General features: G+C 44.7%; 1 protein-coding gene and 1 long non-coding RNA gene across 2 annotated transcripts; both read right to left on the bottom strand.

Annotated features, from left to right (window-relative positions):
- Positions 1-787: 787 nt before the first annotated feature.
- On the bottom strand, positions 788-10,814 carry LOC110515045 (2-hydroxyacyl-CoA lyase 1). The gene is made up of 17 exons (XM_036974504.1): positions 10,548-10,814; positions 9,905-10,009; positions 9,763-9,803; positions 8,818-8,898; positions 8,584-8,656; positions 8,319-8,396; positions 8,053-8,147; positions 7,634-7,746; positions 6,509-6,644; positions 5,865-5,970; positions 4,684-4,767; positions 2,932-3,033; positions 2,691-2,845; positions 2,035-2,193; positions 1,725-1,832; positions 1,385-1,571; positions 788-1,267 (listed from the first exon to the last, which is right to left on the bottom strand). Exons 1-17 carry the CDS (start codon positions 10,596-10,598, stop codon positions 1,235-1,237), a joined length of 1,707 nt encoding a protein of 568 aa, XP_036830399.1. The 5' UTR covers positions 10,599-10,814; the 3' UTR covers positions 788-1,234.
- Positions 3,468-4,677, bottom strand: LOC118960362. The gene is made up of 2 exons (XR_005048452.1): positions 3,720-4,677; positions 3,468-3,569 (listed from the first exon to the last, which is right to left on the bottom strand). It is a non-coding gene; the product is annotated as an uncharacterized LOC118960362 (long non-coding RNA).
- Positions 10,815-16,397: the final 5,583 nt, after the last annotated feature.

Below are 16,397 nucleotides of genomic sequence, written 5' to 3'. Positions count from 1 at the left end.
ATGCTATGCACTGCAGTGCTAGCTAGCTGTAGCTTATGCTTTCAGTACTAGATTCATTATCTGATCCTTTGATTGGGTCAACAACATGTCAGTTAATGCTGCAAGAGCTCCGATAGGTTGAAGGAAGTCCTCTGGAATATGTGTACATTTTTGGAAGGGGGTGAGAACCACGACCCTCCTAGGTTTTATATTGAAGTCAATGTACCCAGAGGAGGAAGCTAGCTGTCCTCCAGCGACACCATAGTACTACCCTACAGAGTGCTGTTATTGCTACTGTCGACCTTCATTGCAACACTGTATTTTAATAGATTATTTGGCGACATTAATATATTTAGTTTTATCTAAAAAGGTTCACTTTAATGTTTCACTGTTTTTATGTTTATGAAATTCACTGAGGAGGATGGTCCTCCCCTTCCTCCCGAGGAGCCTCCACTGATTCCAACCCAATGTCACACAGACTGACATTGCACACATTTCTCATTAACTAATGTCAGCCATGATGTTTCCTTGGCAGAGGAACCCTGAAGAGGGGTAAGAGGTTAGTTTGAGGAAGGAGTTGCGTTGACCACATGCTACACATTAGCTATTTTGAGCTGGAGGACTTTGTAATATCAGCAGTTACCTGGGTACTGTTGGGGACAAGGCACACTGACCGAGGGACTGGAGAGATGAACAGGACACAGAATCATTTCCTTTACTTCAAAAGGAAGTGGCAAAGAGTCCTCTAGTCTACTGCTCTGAAAGACATTGAATTCACTTAGAATTTTCTAAAATAACTACTAATATCTTTCAGTTTGTCTGCAACAAAGTTTATTTTCAAGGACACTTGTACAAATATAGTAAACAAGCCAAAGACAAATATTATACCTGACATTTTCTCACAAATCTACATCTTAATCATGGTATAAATTTCCAAAATCGAAAATGTAATACTACCGTGTAGTAAATGTGACTTGATTAAAACATTTCATAGAAACATGATTCTTTATTAGATACAAAAACACATGCAGCCTTCTCATGGTCGAGAGAGGAGCTGTCAGTCTCCAAACACCACGTTATAGAGAGAAACTTCACTGACAAGGGCTGCATACCAAATGGCACCATATTCCCTATTTAGTGCACTACTTTTAACCAGGACCCATAGAGAATGAAACTTATAGAGAAGAGGTTGCCATTTGGGATGTACCCAATTTGTCCATCAGGTGGCAGAAGGAAGCAGGTCTTCCTCACTGGCCTACAGGTTGGAGCGAGTTAGCCATGGAAACTCCTAAGAGACAGAGACAGACCATGGACAGTCAGTCAAACTGGCTTTGACGTCCAGATTTTAATTTGCCTGGTATAGACCAGGGAACGGGGTGTCATGTCAGATTTGTCCTGTAGTTACCTGTTGCTTCCTGTCTGAGGAGGGGTCTATGAGGACGTTGAGGAGACTAGGTCTCTCCCAGTCACTGAGGCTGAGCTGTAAGGCACTACGCAGCTCTTCCTCTGTCCGCACCAGGAACCCTCGTCCTCCGAAGGCGTTCATGACCTCATCATAGCGGGCTTCAGGCAGCAGGGTCACAGGGGGGGCTCTGGAGAGGAGAGGGGAGAGTGGAGGGGGGAGAACCGAGGACAAGATGACCAACATACCATCACTAGAGGTAATCCTGACCTTGGTAATCCTGACCAGTCAGAGTAGGCCCAGTCCCAAATTGACCTTTAAACCCAAACCCCTCTGTACTCACACAGTGGTGAGATCTCCCATCTTCCCCATCATTTCCCACGTCTCTGCATCCACGCCGCTGTAGATCCCGTTGTTGTTGACCACGATGATGACCACCGGGAGCTTATACCTGGTCAGAGGGGAAAGCATCAACGACGAGGGGAAAGCATCAACGACGAGGGAAAGCATCAACGACGAGGGGAAAGCATCAACAACGAGGGAAAGCATCAATGACTAGGTTAGAGGGTTGACACTTTAATTCTCCTATGCACCAGACCATTGATTACTACAACCACATTTTGCTATGTGAGAGAGACCTTGACTGTACCAACCTGCACATGGTCTCTACCTCCATCCCAGAGAATCCAAAGGCACTGTCGCCCTCCACACACACCACCCTCTGGCCTGTGTTCTGGTTCCTCTGCACTGTTGCAGCCGCGATGGCAAAGCCCAGACCCACCCCCATCGTCCCAAAGGTGCCAGCATCCAACCTGCGTGCGCGCACACACACACACACACACATGGCTGTGTTAATAAGAGCTCAGAGTGTGTAAAAAAAGGTATCTTTGTTTGCGTGTGTGTTAAGTAGGAAGCAAGGAACAATATCTGGGGGGGTAAGACACTAAGAGAGTCCATCTAGTCAGCCTGTCAGGCAGCACTACATTGAGAAGTCATCCAGTCAACCTGTCAGGCAGCACTATATTGAATAATCATCCAGTCAACCTGTCAGGCAGCACTACATTGAGAAGTCATCTAGTCAGCCTGCCAGGCAGCACTATATTGAGAGGTCAACCTGTCAGGCAGCACTATATTGAGGAGTCATCTAGTCAGCCTGCCAGGCAGCACTACATTGAGAAGTCATCCAGTCAACCTGTCAGGCAGCACTACATTGAAAAGTAATCCAGTCAACCTGTCAGGTTCCTGGACAACAACAACTAATTCCTACTTGCCTACAGGGAAAATACTTGTGTGAGGCGGCATGCCTTGCCTGTGTCGAGGAAGGTAGTTGTTCAACATGGTACGCCCAATGTCCATGGTGTTGGCCCCCTCACTCACGATGACACAGTCGTGGGGCAGCAGCTGGGAGATGTGGTGGAACACTTGGTAGTAGTTCATGGGTGTTGTTGACTGAAGAGCTAATGCCTGGAGAGAGAAACACAATCAAATCAGGGGTGGTAGATAGGCTAACTTGCTTAGGTCACAGGTCATGAACGCACACACCAACACACCTTTGTCATTGTTGCGTTAGCAGCCATCTTCTCTTTCAATGTGGTCCACCATTCTGTATCAGCTGGATACTTCCAGCCATCTTTATGAACATACTCTAGGATCTGAAAGTTAAGATGAGGAGTAGAAACTAAGCAAACTGAATCAAGTACAGATGTACGATCTTAATTTGAGCACCCTGTAGCAGGAGAACTTTCCTGCAATGCAGGACATGTAAAATGTGTTGTATATTTGAGGTTTAAAAAGGCTTCTGAAGTGTTTACTCTTATACATTTCAGACTTGATTTTCCCCTATGAGAAATGTATCAACCCCTACAAGAAAATGTCAAATTATTAATCCACATAATAATTCACATTCCTGTTGCTGCAGGATTATTTTCCTGCCTGTAGCAAACTGCTTCAAATAAGATCCTACATCTGTACCAATTCAATTCCATATATACTTTGCTGAAAATCAAATAGTTGTTACAGACAGGATAATCAATGCTTGTTTCTTTAAAAAAATACATTTGTTTTAACCATTTTTTTTTTTGTAAAGTGTATTGAGACTTGTTAAATGCACTGTAAATACAGACCACTGTGCATACCACCAGGACCCAGCAATACAGTAACATACAGATATGGGGCACATATTAGATGCCTGTGATGTGTTACCTGCTTGACAACAGCATTTATGTCCCCCAGGACTGAGTTGTGTTACCTGCTTAACAATAGCATTGATATCCCCAGGACTGAGTTGTGTTACCTGCTTGACAATAGCATTGATATCCCCAGGACTGAGTTGTGTTACCTGCTTGACAATAGCATTGACGTCCCCCAGGACTGAGTTGTGTTACCTGCTTGACAATAGCATTGATATCCCCCAGGACTGAGTTGTGTTACCTGCTTGACAATAGCATTGACGTCCCTAGGACTGAGTTGTGTTACCTGCTTGACAATAGCATTGACGTCCCCTAGGACTGAGTTGTGTTACCTGCTTGACATTAGCATTGACGTCCCCCAGGACTGAGTTGTGTTACCTGCTTGACAATAGCATTGACGTCCCCTAGGACTGAGTTGTGTTACCTGCTTGACAATAGCATTGACGTCCCCCAGGACTGAGTTGTGTTACCTGCTTGACAATAGCATTGACGTCCCCTAGGACTGAGTTGTGTTACCTGCTTGACAATAGCATTGACGTCCCCCAGGACTGAGTTGTGTTACCTGCTTGACAATAGCATTGATATCCCCCAGGACTGAGTTGTGTTACCTGCTTGACAATAGCATTGACGTCCCCCAGGACTGAGTTGTGTTACCTGCTTGACAATAGCATTGATATCCCCCAGGACTGAGTTGTGTTACCTGCTTGACAATAGCATTGATTTCCCCAGGACTGAGTTGTGTTACCTGCTTGACAATAGCATTGACGTCCCCCAGGACTGAGTTGTGTTACCTGCTTGACAATAGCATTGATATCCCCCAGGTCTGAGTTGTGTTACCTGCTTGACAATAGCATTGACGTCCCCCAGGACTGAGTTGTGTTACCTGCTTGACAATAGCATTGACGTCCCCTAGGACTGAGTTGTGTTACCTGCTTGACAATAGCATTGACGTCCCCCAGGACTGAGTTGTGTTACCTGCTTGACAATAGCATTTATATCCCCCAGGACTGAGTTGTGTTACCTGCTTGACAATAGCATTGACGTCCCCCAGGACTGAGTTGTGTTACCTGCTTGACAATAGCATTGACGTCCCCCAGGACTGAGTTGTGTTACCTGCTTGACAATAGCATTGACGTCCCCCAGGAGAGCCGCAGCAGGTTGCATGTTGTTCCCCATCTCCTCTGCACATAGATCAACCTTGACATAAATAAAGTATGTGGAACGTTACTACAACATACCAGCAACACAACGCATGACAGGAAGAGCACCGTGCGCGACACATGACAGGAAGAGCACCGTGCGCGACACATGACAGGAAAAGCACCGTGCGCGACACATGACAGGAAGAGCACCGTGCGCGACACATGACAGGAAGAGCACCGTGCGCGACACATGACAGGAAGAGCACCGTGCGCGACACATGACAGGAAGAGCACCGTGCACGACACATGTAACAGCAGCTGGAAGACCGGCCAAACACAACAGAAATAACCAGGTTCCACCACATAATGATAAGGCTAACACACACACACACACATACATATATATACACACACATACATATATATATATACACACACATATAAATATAATATAAATATAAATATTATATATTGGTGGTGTGGTATATGGCCAATATACCATACAGGCCATAGCCATGGTAAATTGGCCATAACCACAAACCCTGAGGTGCCTTATTGCTATTATAAACTGGTTGCCAGCGTAATTAGAGTAGTAAAAATACATGTTTTGTCATACCCATGGTAAACAGTCTGATAAACCACAGCTGTCAGCCAATCAGCATTCAGGGCTCAAACCACCCGGCTTATAAAAGACCGTTTAACATGGGTAATATTTTCACTGTTAGAATGTGGTGGTAACCAATTTATAATAGCAATAAAGGACCTCTGGGGTTTAAGGTATATAGCCAATATATCACGGAATAAGGCCTGTATCCAGGCACTCTGCGTTGCATCGTACATAAGAACAGCCCTTAGCCATGGTATATTGGCCATTTACCACACCACCTTACAGATGTACTGTACAGCACTATGACAGCCATGACATTATTTAGACAGACCACAAGAGACTTATAGAGAAGCTTATATAGGTAATAGACTAAATCCAATAGACTGACTCAAAGACATTTATACCTGGTTACAATGAACTGCAGTACACTATGACATGACCTGTGACTAGGGTTGCAAAATTATGGCAACTTTCCCAAAATTCCCAGAAATCCCTGTTGGAAGATTCCAGAAATCAGAAAATCTGACTGGTGAACTTTGACCTACCTGGATGACCTTTACATGGGGGTCAAACCTGGGGGGAAGGCCAAAGTGCAGGATCCAGTTGAGCCTGGCACCAAGTAGGACCACAACATCAGACTGGAGCAGAGCTCTGCAGTCCACACCAAGACCATAGAACCAGGAGGATAGGAAGAGAGGAAGAGAGGAGGAGTATAGGAGGAGGAGGGTTAGGAAGAGAGGAGGAGTATAGGAGGAGGAGGGTTAGGAAGAGAGGAGGAGGATAGGAGGAGGAGGGTTAGGAAGAGAGGAGGAGGAGGGTTAGGAAGAGAGGAGGAGTATAGGAGGAGGAGGGTTAGGAAGAGAGGAGGAGGATAGGAAGATAGGTGGAGGAGGAGGATAGGAAGAGAGGTGGAGGAGGATAGGAAGAGAGGTGGATAGAAAGAGAGAAGGAGGAGGGTTAGGAAAAGAGGAGGAGGATAGAAAGAGAGGATGAAGAGGGTTAGGAAGAGAGGAAGAGAGCAGGGAAAAAAACACAATCAGATTCAACAAAATGTGATGAAAAGAGACTAGTTATAGATGGGGATTTCAGGAAGGCCCAGAGTTCTCCTGGTCTGTTCATCCTGGTCCTACTTATACAGTCAAAGGTCTGTACATGAATATGATGCCAGCTGAGAGAAGGAGTGGCTGACCTGGAGCGGGCAGCAGCAACACAGTTGGGGTGGTCGTCAGGCAGCACCCCTTTACCCATGGGGGTGGGCAGGAAGGGCAGGCCACACCCCTCCACCAGCTCCCTCAGAGCCCCCTCTGCTCTTCCATGGGCTGCACCTGCAGAGGGAAACAGACAGAGGGCACCGCCACACTGATATCAACAGACTGACCTTCCCAGCTGGGATGCATTCAGCTGAACACAACGTTGTGCAATGTCTGATAAAAATATAGCATGTAGAACAAACATGCCTCTCTGACAGGTAGAATGAATAATCGTGTCCACAACTTTTGTCTACTGAACGTGGTCCTGTTTTCAGCTGAACCCTGGTACAATGCTATAGATGTTACAGTGCATTTCAGCTGGCTATTGATCCCTCCTGGACAGACAGTAACATAGCTGGTAGTAGCGTCTGTCAACAGACTGGGGAAAGGGGATACCTAGTCAGTTGTACAACTGAATGCCTTCAACTGAAATGTGTCTTCCGTATGTAACCCTCTGAATCAGAAAGGTACGGGGCTGCCTTAATCCACATCTTCGGCGCCCGGGGAACAGTGCCTTGCTCAGGGACAGAACGACAGATTTTTATCTTGTCAGCTCGGGAGATTTGATCCAGCAACCTTTCGGTTAGTGGTCCAACGCTCTACCCACTAGGCTACCTTCCGCTAACGAGGAACTCTGTTCTGGTACGCTGATTTTTCACTACTGATCATTTGGACAAATCACGATTTCACAGGTGCTCGCATCTTTTCAATGTCAGAAGGGGATGGGGACATTTGGCCCATAAACTTGCCTGAAACTTGCAGAAAGTTTCTGTTTGGGGGGGGGGGGGGGGGGGGGGGGGTGAAGAGTCACGTTTGTATCTTTGTATCTTTCTCTTAATATCTCCCCACAGAACTGAATCAAGTACCTGACGCAATTCCACAAGATGTCACTTCTGGGTTTGGCTATTAAAAAGCATTGCCTAACTTTCCCAATGATAAGTAAAGGCTGTTTGGCCTACCTTTCCCAATGATAAGTAAAGGCTGTTTGGCCTACCTTTCCCAATGATAAGTAAAGGCTGTTTGGCCTACCTTTCCCAATGATGAGTAAAGGCCGTTTGGCCTACCTTTCCCAATGATGAGTAAAGGCCGTTTGGCTCCTTTTAGAACAGCCAGTGCTTCTGTGATCGCCATATGGTCAGCCATACTCACTGGAGGAGGTGGACAACAGGGCACCTCTCTGACAAAGGAAATAGGAAAGAATTGGTCAAACATTAAACATGTTACCTATCAACTTCATTGCATAGGTAAATAAATCATGAAGGGCTATCTAGGCTTATTGCTATTCTCTGATGAGAATACTTTGATATAGTGCTATATTTTCTAACTAATTTAACAAAATCTGGTAATTTCTTGTTCACTTCAGACGTTAAAAGGTAGAACAAAATAAAATCTAAATGGTGATGTGAAGTCAGAGGTATACATATTCAACAGTAACACATTAGTATACATTTTAAACGGATGAGAGACAGTGATAGCCACCAACCTGACTCTGCTCCTGTCCACTTTAGCATTGACCATGTCCCCAGATATGTCTACGTATACAGCACCGGGACGTCCATACATGCTAGTGCGTACTGCCTAAGACAGACCAAATACCCTTCCATTCACTATCAATTAAGGCTGTGTTCTTCTGAAGCACTTAAGTTACCTTGCTAAGCTGGAAAATTAGAGAAATTCAGAAAACAATTGCAGGTGATACCAAATGATATGAAGAGGACTAAACATAGGGAGTCAGAGGAGACTGTATACCTTCTCTACCACTGAGGAGATCATATCCAGACTGCTGGGCCTAGCTGAGAACTTACTGTACAGTCTGCACGCCTCCACCTGACGGAGAAAGAGAACCACAAATAACAAATGATGTCTTCTTTCAGCAATTAAACTGCTAGGACCAGTTTCCTGGACAGAGATTCTCTATTGAGTTTGCTTTTTAGGCCATGACTAAGCTTAATCTGTGTCCGGGAAACCACCCCCTAATGTTCAATAGTCAGAAACCTCATGGTTGAATTAGTACCTGTGGAAACTCTTGAAACGCCCCAGTGGTCTCCTGGTTTTGATCGGAGGAGCCTCCAATAACAATCACAGGCCTACAGAGAGAGTGGTATCACACAATGACATCAACTGACAAGCGGAGATAGTTTGGAGTCCTCAGATCATTTTTTGCAGTGTAAGGATAGCATCCCTTCTTTTGAAAGGAAGGACCACTACATGAGTAGAAGGGCCTTCTGTTTGTAGAGTTCTAACATACCAGCAGTTCATGTTAGCGTTGGCCATTCCACCAAGAGCATGGATGAGTCCCGGTCCAGACACAACCAGACACGCCCCTGGACTGGAGAGGAACAGACAGACAGGCAGACAAACAGGAAGATAAGCAGACAGAGAGGAACAGGCAGACAAACAGGAAGATAAGCAGACAGAGAGGAACAGGCAGACAGGCAGACAAACAGGAAGATAAGCAGACAGAGAGGAACAGGCAGACAGGCAGACAAACAGGAAGATAAGCAGACAGAGAGGAACAGACAGACAGGCAGACAAACAGAAAGATAAGCAGACAGAGAGGAACAGGCAGACAAACAGGAAGATAAGCAGACAGAGAGGAACAGGCAGACAGGCAGACAAACAGGAAGATAAGCAGACAGAGAGGAACAGACAGACAGGCAGACAAACAGGAAGATAAGCAGACAGAGAGGAACAGGCAGACAGGCAGACAAACAGGAAGATAAGCAGACAGACAGAGAGGAACAGAGAGGCAGACAGGCAGACAAACAGGAAGATAAGCAGACAGAGAGGAACAGGCAGACAAACAGGAAGATAAGCAGACAGAGAGGAACAGGCAGACAAACAGGAAGATAAGCAGACAGAGAGGAACAGGCAGACAAACAGGAAGATAAGCAGACAGAGAGGAACAGGCAGACAGGCAGGAAGATAAGCAGACAGAGAGGAACAGGCAGTAAGACAGGAAAACAAACAGAGACAGATAGAATTAGCAATGTAAAACAGCTATGAAACTGACCCTCACACACAAGTCTGTGTATGGCTAGTTAATATCCCATGGTTTAGTATTGTATGGAGAGAGTAGTCTCCCTAGGCAGATGGGTTGCTTCCCACATTAACAATGTATGGAGATAGGTCAGGGATTTCAGAGAGGAGAGACAGTATCTCTAGAGCCCTCTTATAATGACAATCCTCCTACCGTCCAGTGAGGTAACCAACAGCAGACGCAGCATAGCAAGCCTGTTGGATGACACACACCACATCAGTATTACTGGTGTACCCACAACCAATTCACATAAAAAATGTCATGGGAAGATTCCTAAAAATAAAAGGTGGCTTACGGCTTGTTCATTGCGCATTCCCACATACTTGATTCCTGAGGCTTGAGCTGCCATAGCCACTTCAATGACTGGAACACCAACTATTCCAAACATATACTCTACATTCTGCAGAGAGATACATGTGGATACAGTTTGAATTGTTACAGTGTAGTGTAGATGTTCTTTGCATTGACACACACTTTGGCATACATCAACAGGGGTGTTAACATATGCTATTCCATATGTTAACAAACATCCACATAAACATCTAAATGTTTTGCTACACAAATATTAATAGTTCGCTATATCATTTGCTCACATCGTATATAGACTTGTTTATACTGTATTATTGACTGTATGTTTGTTTTACTCCATGTGTAACTCTGTGTCGTTGTATCTGTCGAACTGCTTTGCTTTATCTTGGCCAGGTCGCAATTGTAAATGAGAACTTGTTCTCAACTTGCCTACCTGGTTAAATAAAGGTAAAATAAAAAAAATAAAAAAATAAAATACCAGTGCAATGACCTTTGACACACTTTCACAACTCCTAGTGCTACATTGTCACTGCCAAGGACATGATCAGCGACGAATATATTATTTACCAAACCGTAGCAATACCGTTATACAGTGTAATACTCTTTTATATAAATTGCACATATCTCACCTGAGCTTTTAGTGCCTCAGCAATGAGCTGAGCGCCTGTCACATCTTCCATTATTACTGTCCAGAAATCTGTTAGTGATACTCAATAGCTTATACGTCGTTTTTAGATCTCTTGCAAATCATTGGTTTTTGTCCGCATTACAAAATGCATTATATGAGTAGCGACAATCGATAGATATTTCGATAGCCACTTACTCCACAGAGTGCAAACTTGAGTGACTGGACGACTTCTGGCACTGCTGCCCAAAGCATGACCCGTTTATGCGACTTCCGGGTTCAGGGCCAATCACATGAGCCGTACGATAGTAGTTATGAATATGTATCTTTTTTTATTGCAAGAAATACAAAACAAGGTCTCATTATGTTTTTATAACTGCACTTATACTTAACTCAATTAAATAATTATGAGTGTATGACTTGAGTGTATGCATTATATATATGGGCTTCATAGAAAGTGTAACAACTGTTCTCTGTTCATCTTGTTTTAAAATTGTTAAAATAAAATGTACATTTAAAACAAGAAACAAAGAAAACACATTTTATGATTTTTAATAGGTTCAAAAAGTTGGTTGAAAATACACTTGCACTTACAAGAGCTTACATGGTTCTCGAATGAATTAGGTCTGGTCTCTGCATATAAATACTTAGGGATATGGTTGGATGATGAACTGTCTTTTAAAATGCATATTGACGAACTTTGTAAACGGCTAAAAATCAAGCTAGGCTTCCTCTATAGAGACAGGACATGTTTGTCCTGTACAAATAGAATACAAATTGTGCAAGCTACTTTATGTCTGTTATAGATTATGGGGATATTATCTACATGCATGCTATGGCATCAACACTTAAATCGCTGGATGCTATTTATCATTGAGTACTTAGGTTTATTACGGACGCTAGCTACAGAACTCACCACTGTGTTTTGTATCAAAATGTGGGTTGGACTTCGCTGTCCATGAGACGAGATATGTTCTCGTGTTTGTCTATGAAGCACTTCTGAATAAACTACCATCTTATTTATCATCACTCATCAATATTAGAATTAGAATTCCTAAAACCAGGTCTCAAGCATGGATTACACTTGAGGTCCATGCGATTTCCACAGAGTTGGGTATGGCTGCCTTTTCCTGTTACGCTCCTTGCCAATGGAAAAGCCTGCAGACTAAACTTAATTTGAGACTCTTGTCCCCCTGTTGCCCATTTTAAATAATTATTGGAGGATTTTTATTTCTGTATTGCTTGTAACTTTCGGGTAATGCAAGTTATTGTGCTGTTAGGGGAATAACCTGTGTGCAAACGTAATAATCTGCTGCTGTATTTGTGTGTTATCTGTGATGGTCTTGTTTGTCTTGTGTAGTTTCTTAATCATTGTAGCTAAACTGAATGTGTAACATGTCTACGCAGGGCCCAGCTGTAAAAGACACCTTGGTCTCAGTCTGTGTTCCTTGTTGAAATCAAGGTATAATAATATGATCCATTCATGGCTTTAGTTGTGTCTTGATCATGTGAATAGTCGACGGAGTTTTCTCCTATATGTCTGTCTTTATGTGACGACATCTTTTCTGTATTAAAATGTGATTTCCACAATCAATAATCATAAACAGTGCTTCACTATAACTATGTTTGACAATGTGGTACCATTATCTTGCACAAACAGTAAGACGACTATAGACAGAAATCCATGCAGTAAGTTTTATTAAATAAAGGCTCTGATTAAAATAGTAATAAAATCTGGCATTTGGCTAATTCTTCTTCCAAAAGCTTCTCTGAATGGTTTGGAGACGGCTCTGGAGATAGCTCGTAACACCCTGACTATGAGAGGGCGTTTACGGGACTGGGACTCCTGGGGAGCAGGGGCCAGTGTGGTTGTCAGGTCCTCTTTGGGTGGGGAAGTGGATGGAACCTCACACTCAGCATCTGTGAAATAATATTTCATAATCAGAAAATGAATGTGTGTATCTGTCTGTCCGCCTGTATCTGTAGTCACCGTTTTAACAAGCTGGCCATAGGGTGATACATCAATATGACATTATCGATGCTTATCACTTACCCTGTGAAATACGAGTCTCTCTGAGACGTTTGGTAGGCAGAGAATCCTGTTCAGGGTGGCTCTTCGGTTCCCCCTTTGTCTTGAACAGCTGTTGACAAAACACATCAGGACAACTGAGCATGTGTAAAATATATGGCATGGATCCCAAAAGGACACCCTATTGGCTACTTAAGGCACTACTTTTGACAAGGGCCCATCGAGCTCTGGTCAAAAGTAGTGCACTATATAAGGAATAGGGTGCAATTTGGAACACATCCATTGACTCTCTCGCTCCCATGTGTATTAGGATTGTATTACAGCGGCCTCACTCAACCTCCTAAAGACAATGACAACAGCATTGTTCTAATGCAGAGACAATAGGGGTTTAGTGAATATGTAGGGTACATTTCAGCCCTGCCTTACAGAGGTAATCTAAAGACACTGAGCCCTCTACCTTAATCCTGATCTTTGGAATCTTGACAATTTTGTGCAGGAAATGCCACTTCCTGTTCTTCTTAGTCTCTTCCCCCCTGGCAGAGGGAAGGCGGGCCATGCCGTCAGCCTTTACATCAGCCGGGCTAAGGCCCCTGGCAGGGAATTCCTCAGTAGCATTAAGGTCAGCCACAATACCATGAGTGATGTCACTTGCAGCATTGCTGGTGTCTGAGTAAGAAGAGCAAGCTGGTGTGACCGACCTGGGTACAATAACTGGGAGAGAAGAGGACGCAACAATGGAAATCAGTCACTGTGTCCCAAAAGGCCTTCTCTTCCTTTATAGTGCACAACTTTTGAACTGGGCCCATAGGGTCTGGCTCTGGTCAAAAGTAGTGCACTAAATATGGAAGAAGGTGCCATTTTGGACGCAAACAGCAAAGTTCACATCATAAAATGCAATGTAGTGAGCATCATGTTACAATGAAGTCCTATGCAGATGAAGAGGTACTTTCACTTACCATCCTCCATTGCAGACTTGGACAGATCAGTCAGGCTGTCCATCACCATGTCTGTCATCAACTTGATGACCTGATCCAAAACCCTGTCAGCGGTGGGTGGCATAGGCCTAACCAAACACTGCCCCAGGAGTCTGCTAACAGAAGTCTGGGCAAAGCTGTAAACGAGCTCTGACGCATCGTGCTTTGACAGCTTCCTCAGTGCTGGCTTTGGCAGAGCTGGTTGAGAGAGGCTTCTGTGGCCAGTCGTGGACTGAAGCTGGCGGCTTATGGTTATCTCCTGAATGAGACCATGGACCTTTGCGATCAGGTTGCCAGACGCATCTTGAAGGGCTTCAATTGACAGGAGTCTATCCAGATTTCTTCTGCTGAAGTCATCTCTGGGTCGTCTGTCTTCAATGTGTCCATTATAGTTTTCACTATGAGACTGGTGTCAGATATGTTTATTTCTTGTTGATTCACAAGCGCTGACTGTGAACCTGTCTTGTCCATTGCGTTAGAGGTATGGCATTCTGTCCTTGTGATCTCATTGGCAGCACTCATGTCAGGCAACAGGTCAAGGCTCTCCAGTAGAGAGTCTAACATGTTAGTGGTTATCAGAAGCTCCTCCCTTGCATTCTGCCCAACAGATGAACTCTCAGAGTTGGCCAATCTGCACTTGATCACATTTAGGATCAAGCTGAGCGTCTCCTTTGCAGTTTTGCTAAAGCCTTCTTGGCTGACTGCCACTGTTCCGTCTTGTAGAGCCACAAGAGGTTCACAACTTGCACTCAATCCACTACCATGGAGAGGAGAGGTTCTCTTCAAACTGGTGTCGCTCACAACTGACATACTCCTGGTAGGCAGAGTGACATCCTCACTGCATGTGTCAATTACATGGTGGTCTGTGGAGGAGCCACTCGAAGACACAAGGGCTTTAGACCTTTTAGTCAAACTGACTTTTGAAAATGGCTTCTCACTTCTCACAGACGGAGGGCGGCTCCTGTCCTTAACAAGAGCAGTGTCAGGGGACTTTGAGCATCTGAGTGTCTCCACAGGGGTGGAGTCCAGCACATCTTTGGCTGTGGTGACTGACACGGGTGGAAAAGACAAAAAGACGTTCAGTCTATCCTTTACTCTGTGGTACATGGTATGAGCAGCATCCAATAAGGTGTCAAAGACAACTCTGGGATTGAGCTGGGACTGCAGCTTTTTCTCTCCTAGTGGGAAGGAGTCTGTGTCCTCCACTGTGTACCGGGATAGACTTTCAAGGTCTTGCATGATCATATTCACTATATCTTCAGTTGTAGAAACCACATGGTGTGAGAAGGTGCTGCTAGTCATGCTCTGTGGCAAAGAACAGTTGGCTTCGCTAGCAGCTCTGAGAATGGCCTCACGCACAATCAGTTTGGCCGTAGCTTGGAACTCAGCACTGTGAAAGCTCTGGATGGAAATGTTAGAGGATCTGCTGGCTGCACTACGAGATCGCGTGACGTGAGCCTGGCAATCTTGGCTGACGTCCCGTCACTCGAAATGGTGAGGCTCTCTAATTCGAAATTATAGAGTCCAACTTCTGGTTGAAGTCGAAGGATGCATTTGACATGCTCTCGCATTTGACTTCCTTTGAAGTCTCCACCCTCAGCACCGAGATCACCTGTTTGATGACCCTTTAGTGCAGGTGTCGAGGGTGAGCTGGTGGGCTGAGGACATTGAAGAGGTATTACTGTCTGTCTTCTGTACAGGAGATACCTCCACAGTGGTCTCAGTTACAAGTAGTCCAGTGTCATATAACTCAATTTGCACAGGAGTATTTTTTCCCTCAGTGAGAAGGTGAGAGGTGAAAAGCTTCCTCAGTTTGTCCAGGGTTTTGGTATAAATCTTCTGGGAACCTGAACTCACTTCCATCCAGAACATTTTGCGACCTGATTTCGTACGCATGGAGGTCTTATTGACCTCAGATACCTCATGCAGGTCGGAAATAATTCCACCAAATAGATCAGAGGATGCATCCTCAATATTCTCAGCGGAAACGCAGACAGACAGAACTTCTGACAGTTTCCCAGTGTCGGTTTTATCCAGCACGCTAGTATATGTCACAGCTGCATCCTGAATGACCTGAGTGATGCATTGCTCAGCTTTGACGATATACCCCTCCACTGGTTGACCATGGAGGATGTCAACTTTATCAACAGGGAGCACATTCTGAATACTCACATTCTCCTCTGATGGGCGTGGGCTGTTGAAGATAATGCTCTCAGTGACCATGTTAGAGGAGGCGAGAGATGAGTCGAGAAGCAGAGACCTGTATATTGTCGAGGTGGAGATCTCTGGGTGCTTAATCATAGCAGCCTCCTCCAAAATGGCCGACGGGCCCTGGAGGATGTCAGAAATATCCATGTCCTCAATGCTCTCTACCAGAGACGATAGTAGGTCTCTGGCTGACAGGTCGGTTGGTCTCTGGTTCTCGAGCTCCATTTTGATTGCTTGACAGACCGTTGCTGCAGCAACAGCAGAGCTACAACACAACTGCTTCAAGGTGGAGTCAGAAATAGATGACAGATCTGTCATGGACATGGTGGAGAGTTGACTCTCAGAGACAAAGGGTCTGAGTTTGACAGACACCTGTCTGACCAAGTCCCCAGCAAGAGCTCTCATATCTATTGCTCCACTAGCTGAGTTGTAGGAGCAGGCACTCTGTGGCCTTGACGGGCTCCTGCTATCCAAAAATCCTGTTATCCCAAAAACCTCAAGTACAAGATCCACAACATCGGATGACACTTCTGACATTCTGTTGTGGGACAGAAATTGACTTGGATGAACGGTGCCTGCATTCAGAGTCCAGTCGCAAACAGAGTTGTCGGACTGACTCTGGACTACTGGAACTAGACAGGTT

The sequence above is a fragment of the Oncorhynchus mykiss genome, unplaced genomic scaffold (genome assembly GCF_013265735.2).
Source record: "Oncorhynchus mykiss isolate Arlee unplaced genomic scaffold, USDA_OmykA_1.1 un_scaffold_608, whole genome shotgun sequence".
Lineage (NCBI taxonomy): Eukaryota > Metazoa > Chordata > Actinopteri > Salmoniformes > Salmonidae > Oncorhynchus > Oncorhynchus mykiss.
Note: the sequence above shows the minus strand (reverse complement) of the source record. Positions and strands in the feature narration are given on the sequence as shown.

Excerpts from the sequence above, each read along its gene's own strand:
- LOC110515045 (XM_036974504.1), bottom strand. The coding sequence starts at position 10,598 with ATGGAAGATGTGACAGGCGCTCAGCTCATTGCTGAGGCACTAAAAGCT. Across the intron at positions 4,768-5,864 it reads CCCATGTAAAGGTCATCCAG|GTTGATCTATGTGCAGAGGA; the intron begins GTAGGTCAAAGT and ends ATTTATGTCAAG. Across the intron at positions 1,572-1,724 it reads ATGGGAGATCTCACCACTGT|AGCCCCCCCTGTGACCCTGC; the intron begins GTGAGTACAGAG and ends TCTCCTCTCCAG.